This window comes from Hesperophylax consimilis, chromosome 1 (genome assembly GCF_061612785.1).
Source record: "Hesperophylax consimilis isolate HC1 chromosome 1, BYU_Hcon_1.0, whole genome shotgun sequence".
Classification (NCBI taxonomy): Eukaryota; Metazoa; Arthropoda; class Insecta; order Trichoptera; family Limnephilidae; genus Hesperophylax; species Hesperophylax consimilis.
In genome coordinates, this window is record NC_142836.1 from 39220262 (window position 1) to 39229073 (window position 8812).

At 39.2% G+C, this 8812-nt stretch overlaps 1 protein-coding gene across 1 annotated transcript in view; it reads left to right on the top strand.

Annotated features, from left to right (window-relative positions):
• The window catches only part of LOC149426854 (cyclin-dependent kinase-like 4), a 34712-nt gene extending 26179 nt beyond the window's left edge, over positions 1-8533 (top strand). The window contains exons 5-9 of the mRNA XM_089630915.1: positions 2492-2613; positions 4356-4639; positions 5957-5992; positions 7954-8190; positions 8450-8533. Coding sequence (XP_089487041.1) covers positions 2492-2613; positions 4356-4639; positions 5957-5992; positions 7954-8190; positions 8450-8533 — 763 coding nt within the window. The remainder of the gene's footprint in view (positions 1-2491; positions 2614-4355; positions 4640-5956; positions 5993-7953; positions 8191-8449) is intronic.
• The last annotated feature ends 279 nt before the right edge of the window (positions 8534-8812 follow it).

An 8812-nucleotide genomic window follows, 5' to 3' on the forward strand; every position in this document is an offset into this window, starting at 1 on the left:
TGGAAAATTTAAGGTACATCATTTTTGTCAAAGGAGTAAATAAGAACAAATTCAATTTATCCAGGCTACCACCCACCAAAGATGCAATCCAGCAAGACGCTTCAAGAACATACTTGCAAGTGCAGACTTGGCTTGGTCACGATAAAGATCCGACTGAATGGGGGTGAAAAAAGGATGCTGTTCGGTTACTTACTCCAGTAACAATGTTGAAGGAAGCTGCACCTCAGGCCTTGCTGAACTTCATATCATGTCAATGCAAAAAAGGTTGCGCTGGAAAGTGCACCTGCAGAAAGTCGGGTTTGAAATGTTCCCTACTCTGCATTCATTGCAATGGCAACTCCTGCGAGAATGCTGTAGAAGCCTTTGTTGATGACGATGACGATGAATATGATGACCCAGTCGCCACAAATTTGGGTGATGAGACAGATGAAGAAGCTATTCAGGGCCAGAAGTAAGAAACTATAGTCAAGGGCTCGTACTTCTGTCTAAACTGATCTACCATTAATTTTATTTTTTGTTATGCTGATAACTTAACTAATAAAGAAAAGAATGTCAATAAATGTTAATTTTACGAAAATACCAATTTTTTATCTTTTTTATGTACCTTATCATCTTAATTGTATAAATAATCTTAAATGTATGTTGTGATTACGTTGATAGGCATGTCAGACCAAGCTGCGACCACAAATGTAGTGGCTTATCCAATTTTAGTAGTCTTCCCATTGGGAATGTATGGCGACCGATATGCTGAAATAGTCTATCTACTATATTTATTGCTAGGTCTGACACAGGCATGACGATTGTTGTCAACGTATATGTTCTTAGAACAATAATTTTTAAAGAAAAATAAAATCAAGGAATGCCAAGTTTTAAACACCTAACCTCTGTTTCAATTTTTGGCCTGGTTTTGGTGGATTAGAGTTTGGATACGTAATAGAGATAAAAAATATAAATTATATACCTATTTCTTTAACCAAATTTTATTTTCTACAAAATTATTATCAATAAAGTTTTCAAAATATTGTACTGGAAACGAGGTATTTATAAAAAACCAAACCTAGTCGCGCAAAAAACTTGTTTTTTCAAAAATATACGCACCTTTACGACTTTCTACCTCGGTACCTATTTGAGATAGAAGAAATTTGTTTTAACAAAAGTTGTAGGTTATTTTATGTTCTATTATACTTGTTAAAATACTTTAGCTGAAATTTGCATTGGAAATGAGATATTTGGGAAAAACTAGATTTTGGACCGATTTCGGCCAGTTTTTTCAAAATGGCGGCGCGAGCACAGGTGCGCCAAGGTCGGAAACTCAGATTTTACATCAGGAGATCAGTTTATATAACATATAAAAAAATTGGGACTACCGGAATTACTTCGATCGCGAATCGCTAATTGCACTGGCCTATCAGCTCTGTCGCTAGTTGATTAAACCACACCACTCCAGTGTAAGTGTAGTAGTGTTGTGCAAAACTGGCGTGCATTTGAAGTTGCTTTATTTAAGCGTCACTTTCTTAATATCATTCATTTTGCTTGTACATCATCCTTTCATTATTTCTGAATCTATATTATTAATTAATCTCGTTGGATAATAATAATAATGATTTATTGTCTTCTTTTCTTAGTAACATATAGAGATAATGATATCCTCACTGGGATCTCCCGTGCTGAGGATGTCATTTACATATTATAATTTAATTACAAGAAATTAATATTACAACAAAGTAACATATGAATTTAATTATAAACATATATCATGTAGTATAATTTTTTTTTTAAATAATTTTAAAATAAGTAAGATATTGTTTTTTTGTATGGTTCAGTTTAGTAGATTCGGTTTTAGTATGTGTTTGATATCATTATATTTTCTATTTCAGATCTCCCTATATTAAGAATCCAGCTTTTTATTTGAGATTTAAATGTTATAATGTTGAGGTTTTTGAGTGAGAGTGGTATTTTATTGTAGAGTTTAATACTATGATATAAGAAGCTTTTTTGCCCAAAAGTTGTATTAGTAGTTATTTGTTGGATAAGTTTTTGACCATGAGATCTAGTGTTTCTATTGTACGTGTTTGTTGTTATTTCTTGGGTTTTGTATTTATGAATGTAATTGAGTATAGTTTTAGAATATAGTTGTTTAATTGACATGATGTTAAGATTGGTGAAGATTTCGTCAGTGCTAGTTCTTACAAGAACTTTCAGTATAATTTTCATGATGGCTTTTTCAGTAATAATTAGTGGATTTAGTATATTTTTATTTGCACTGCCCCATCCGATAGTACCGTATTCTAACAGTGATTGGCAGAGAGCCATGTAGATTTTGATTATGTCTTTTTTAAAGAGCACATTCCTGATAGTTTTGAAAAAATAACTTAGTTTTTTAATTTTATTATCTAAATAGCTAAGCAACCAGACTCGGGATTTTCAGAGATTTTCGGGGAATATTTAGCAGAATTGCGTGGATTCTAATAATTCTTATCCATTTTGGCAGATACGGCCCCGGGGTGGACGTGTGGGCGGCGGGCTGCTTGCTGTACGAGCTGATGACGGGCAACGTCCTGTTTCCCGGGGAAACGGACATCGACCAGATCCACCGCATCATCAAGCTCGTTGGTGAGTAGCGGGATTCAATGCGGAACCAAATCCACCCCATCATTACGTCCGCTGGCTTACCAACTTACCGGGAATTTAAATGACCTTGCTGGAATAAATTCAAAACTCTGTTGATAACTTATTGTTGGTAAGTATGCCATTAGCGGTAACGGGATAAAACAAAATATGATATCTGTATAATAGGTTAGTTTATGTTTGGTGTTTGCTTGTTCTTTTTCTTCAATATTCTTATATGTTTTAAACTTTTCTTAACATATCTTAACTTTTCTTAACATATCTTGACTTTTCTTAACATTTCTTCACCTGTCGCCGAAGACGGCCTGTAATCCGCGATTACATCCATTTAAATCGGCCCGCGAGCATCTTTGGTTGGATTCTATTATTATTCCATTATTCCCCAAATTTAAAAAACTAATGCTCAAATGCACAATATTGACAAAAAATAATATCCACTAATATCCTCAAATATGTACAAATATCCACATACAGGTATATCTATAAATAACCACAAATATTCACAATTTTCCACTTATGTCAAATTCCACGGAAATTAAACAAACAAAAAAACATAAATATCCACAAACATCCACAAATCAACATCCAATGTCCAAATGCATACAATATATGTAATAATAATATCCACAAATGTCTGCATTTATCCAGAAATATCTCAAAATCTCCAAAAATACAAATACGATACAACACCATTGTACCGCCCCAGCCAGGAGCACACCTGTCCCGGTGCGATCGCTGTATTGTTAGGACTTGGAACACGTGCTTACTTGGCAACCTAATAAGTCAATATTGGAATTATGGTTAGAAATAAAGGAATTGATTAAGCGTTGGTTTTTGTTTCTCACTTCCCGCTTCTTCTTGCTTTGAGTCTTGTCTCTTCTTGCTTATTTCTATTGATATTTCTTGATTATTTCAGTCTCCTCTTGCCTCTTCTTACTCCTTCATGATTCTTGCTACTTGGCTACTTCTTGCTTATTTTTAGCTCGTGGATCTTGCCTCGTCGTGCCTATTCTAGTCTCTTTTAGCCTTGTATTGGCTCTTTTTGATTCCTATGGGAGTCTCTTATTTTCTTTTATTGCCTTTTTATTATGGTTCAAGGTTCAAAGTACCAAGAAATCGGGGCAAGAGTGAGCTGGTAACAATCCACGGTTCCATGATAACTCAACACAGTGATTATTCAACACACATTTAAAAAGTGATATAAAGTCATTAAAAACTATGAATTTTTTTAATATAACCTAACCCACCTAACCCAGTTAAAAAAGTTTTTGTTTTATCACTTTCCATGACTTTATATAACTTTTTTAAAATGTGATGAATTATCATTTTGATGATTTATCCGGTCACCGCAATCCACGGTGGATTTTTTGGCATACTAGAGGTTAATCATCGATGTAGGTAGGCATGTACTTATTAATATCTACTTCGTATTTTATATTATAGGTATCATATTGTAAAGGTCTATTTAATAATAGGAGACCAGTCAGTGTCACATATCAATATCATATATCAAGAAAGATAAACCATTCGCGGTAACGGAACATACCCAAGTCCTATTAGAATGCTTCATGATGACGTATAACATCTCTGCCTGGGACTGTTAGGTATATCTACATAATATGGCCTTTTGCGGTAAAAAATTCACCACATAACTATTGTAGCCAATCTGGATAGTATCATTAGCCCTACTAGACTCTTTACAACAGTATTCCTTCCCGCCCCATCAGGTAAGTTGACTGTCCACCAGCAAGACCTGCTTCTGTCCCGCAAGCGCACCCTGCAGGACCCCCTTCCGGGCCCCGCGCCTGCCCCGGCAGCCCCCTGCGCGGGGCACCTGCGGCGGCTAGGGGGAGGCGGGCCCCGGGGCGCGCTCCTGACGGCCATGCTGCGAATGGACCCCTCGCGCCGCCCCTCATGCCACCAGCTGCTGAGGCACCCCTACTTCACGAGAGACAGCTTCGCGGATCACTTCCCCATCGAGATCCGGAGGAGGGTGCAACAGGAGGCTTTGGTCAGTATTCATTTCATCAATTATTATTTATTTCTCTTCTGATTCTTATTTAATGTTTTGTCCGGCTTTGTTGTGAAGGAGGGCAGGACCTCTGCCAAACGGCGCCTGGCGCTAGTAAAAACCTCAAGGGCACTGTATTTAGTGTTAGGACGGTATTGTCAGCGCCTTGGCTCCACTGCTCCTTGACGCCTTGGCAAGTCGGCGCTCGGAGCGGAGTGCCATGCTCCAATTACGCCTGCACCAGTGTCGGTACTGTGTTGTGTAGATATGTGATTACTTACCTACCTACATACAGGGCCGGCCCTACGCGGACGCAATTGGAGCAGCCCGCTCATGGCGCCGAATTGCCAAGGTGCTGATAATACCTAAATATCATAAAAACCGCGCTACACAAAAATACAATTCATCCGAGTATTGTTGATTACAGTGATCACCTAATCAAATTTTGGCACCCATTGCCAAACCAGTGGACGCCTAGGTAGATAGATGATCACTGTAATCAATAGAGGAGAAGTACCGAATATGGGATAGCTTAGCTAAAAAATATCCCATAAATTATAATTAAATCGTTTATTGAGTATTACACATTGAATTTTTTGGAAATATAGTTATGTAACTTAAAATGTTTACGAAATATTAAAATAAACTCAAAAAAGTCTTCATTTTGGACGAAAAGTAAAACAATAGAAAAAACAGGTTTCGAAAAAAGTGCTCCTATTATGGGATACACGGATTTTGTTAATTTTGCAAGCAATAATCACAAATAAAATCAATATTTTCGGCTCCCGAACACTCAATGTGGCACCAATGGCGGCAGGCTATACATTGTATCCACTCTTCGCCTCTGATATCATGGCTGTATAGTCCTGAACAGTAAGCACAAACCGCATCGGACTCAATATCACGAGGTTGGATTGCTGTCGAAATGTCTTCAGAAGAATGGGATGACAGCGACATATGTGACATCTCAGAAGAAGACGTAGAGTCGTATCGTAGCCTTCTGATGGGTTTCTTCAAGACTTCTTTTTTCACTTGGACCCCACTAGTGGAGGGCTGATCGCATATTTCCGTGCCTTTTTTCACAATGCCCCTTTTCTTCTGCATGCCTTCCAGCTCAATTTTATAAGGAGACGACGAAATTATGTAAGTTTTTCCTGCTTTTCTTCCTCTAGTGGAAACTGTCTTTTTCTTATTTGGGTAGGGTGCAATTATATTTGGGCTTACGAGGACAGGCTTGGGATCAGCAGATGGAAGAGACGTGCTAGTTGAAATACTGATTGAGTTGGGACAATCATTTTCTTGATCCTCATTTTCTAGGAAGTCCTGCTCGCTGAAGATATTCCAGTTGATGGGGTAAATTCCAGTAGCATTGAAACCGTTCAAAGCCAAAGCTGCACATTGTATTTTCAGGTATGCTTTTCCAAAAAGTTCCACGATATCAAAGACTGACAAAGGCCTCTGATTCATCAGAAGCCATTGCCGAATTTCTTCAATGTAATACGTCTTTAAAGCTCCCATCACTGTCTTGTCGAGGGGCTGCAATTTGTGGGTAGAATGTGGAGGTATGCACAGAATGGTGACATGATTCTCTCGAGCTTTATCTATAAGATCAATGTTGCGTGTGTGACTATAATGTCCATCAAGGATTAACAGAATCGGATTTTCCTCAGTTGGTTTCGTATGTTCGATGAAGTGCTGGAACCAGTCCGTAAATAGTTCTGTTTGGATCCACCCTGATGGATGACATCCTCCGATGGATCCTGCCGGTGCTCCTTTCATAAGTAAAGCGTTCATTTTTTTCCGGGGAAAGATGATCATTGGCGGAACGAAATCTCCGGCGGCATTCATGCTGAGACAAATCGTTATAAGTGATCCTCTTTCCGCAGAGGTGATGGCACCGACTTGTTTTTTCCCCCTCATAGCTACAACTTTTGGAAGTTTGGACTGCACCACCGATAGGCCTGATTCGTCGTCGTTATAAATTCGGTATGGGGGAAAGGATTTCTTCTCATATTCCTTCTCTAAAAGGTCGAAAAATGAACGAACATTATTTTCAGTAAATCCCTTAACGCGAGCAAACGATGTGCCTGTTGGCTTACGAAGAGAAATAATTTCCTTGTGGCGATTTAAATATCCTTTTAACCATTTTTTCCCAGCTGTTTCGTTTTTAATGGGTGCTGTAGATTATTGCGAACTGCTAGTTGATATGCAAGTCTTTTGATATCTTTCCTTGTCAGTTCGTAATACCGCTTTTCCATTTCTAATAGGTAATCCCGCAACTGTCCCTCTAAAACTGGTCCCAAGACTGACTTTCGTCCCAGCGCAGCTTCAACAGCATCTTCTTCAGCGCTCGGCTTGCACAATCTGAATAAAGTGCTTCGAGGAACCTCGTAAAGAATAGCGGCTTTCTTTCTGATAACCCATGGTCTTCGTCTTTACAGCTTCCATAGCCTTAACCATTTTTTTTTATCCCACGTCTTCCGCTGTTTTGTCTTCGACATTTTGAGGTTAGTGTAGGCCAAAATAGATAAACCTGGAATATCAAAAAAGAAATTTAGTTCTACTAGAATTCCATATTGGAAACACTGTTCCTAATATGAGATAGTATTCCATATTAGGGACATCAAAAAATCCCATATTTGGAACAAGATCAATTCAAACAAATATATTTATAGAACAAAATCTACTTGAATTTAACTTCAAAACATTTTTAAAACATAACATTTAAATAATAATTTGGTCGATCAGTGAAAGATTGACAATTTTGTGGAGAAAATCTTTTGAGAAAGAATAAAGTGAAACTTACGTAAATATTAAACCGGTGTGGCACAAAAACTTGATCACTCTCTCAGGCGCATGTGTTGTGGCCGGCGTCCGAACGAGTACTGACATGTTCAAGATCGTTCGGTTGGGAATAGGGAACGCTGGGTTATAGAAGCTGTTCTCGCATAAATTTTGAGAAACATGACTATCTCATATTAGGGACGTATGCCATATTCGGTACATCTCCTCTAATATTTAGATGATTTGTATTTTTGCTTAGCGACGTTTTTTTTCGAAAAATTATCTCAAGGGCGATGTATTAGGACTGTTATGGGGCTGACAGATGCTATAAGCATCATGGTTTGGTCTATTTTAGCATATTGCTAATAATATGCTGCAATAATCCAAGCCTTAGGTGTTAGGTATTAGCAACGCTCATAGGTCCGGCCCTGCCTATCAGTAATATAAGTAATAACGACCAACAAAGAAAAAAGGCCTATCCAAAACATATATCTAAAATTTACCTAAATCCCAACTATTGCTGTTCCCAGATGAATCCTCTGGTTCGCAACACCGTGACCGACGCGGGCGGGTCCGTGCTCCCCCTGCGCGGGGCTAGGGGGCGGGCCGCCGCCAAGCCCGCCCTGTGCCCCGCCCCACTCCCCTCCGTCACCACCCCCCAGCCGGAGTCCCTCTCCTCGGGGCCCTCCCTGCCCAGGCTGGTGCCCTCGCAGGTTACGAAAGTCACTGCTGGCTGCATGGCGGAGGTAGAAAGTTACAGGAAGAATGTAATTATTATATATTTTTATTTGGTACCTATCTACCTACCTACGTCAACCTACCTCCATGGGTAGTAACTTTAAAACGTAGGTAGGCAGGTATACCTACAGTCTTTATTTATTGTTATGACTTCATTTTGTGGTTACTGATGAGGAAAGGTTTGTTTGTTTGTCAGCAGAGCAGTGGTTGTCTGCTACCCCGGGTCCCTCCTACCTCCCCCGCCACAATCTCCTTATCCGGTTTTTGCGTCCCCGCACTTCCCTCCAGACGCTTCGCAAAGCCTCCCGCCAAAACTCCACGGCTGACATTGCCACGGTAAACCCCTTATATATTATTTTGAGTGATGCTTGACCCTCCTAGACCCACCCCCCTCACCTTCCTTTATATAAGCCCTTGGTTGTAGTACCTACCAAAGAAGGTAGGTAGGTACCTGTGCCTAATAGCGGTTCAGAAGTTTCAATTTTAGTTGATCAACTCGATAATTGAAAGCACATTGACAAGTGTGATTCGTTCATCAGTAGTTAAAAAATCTCCTCCCTCAATAAAGTTGAAACGTCTGAACAGTTTCTGGTAAACGAGCAACTTTTTACTACAATTTCTTGTCGTTAAGTTAGGTATTGCCTATTCTTG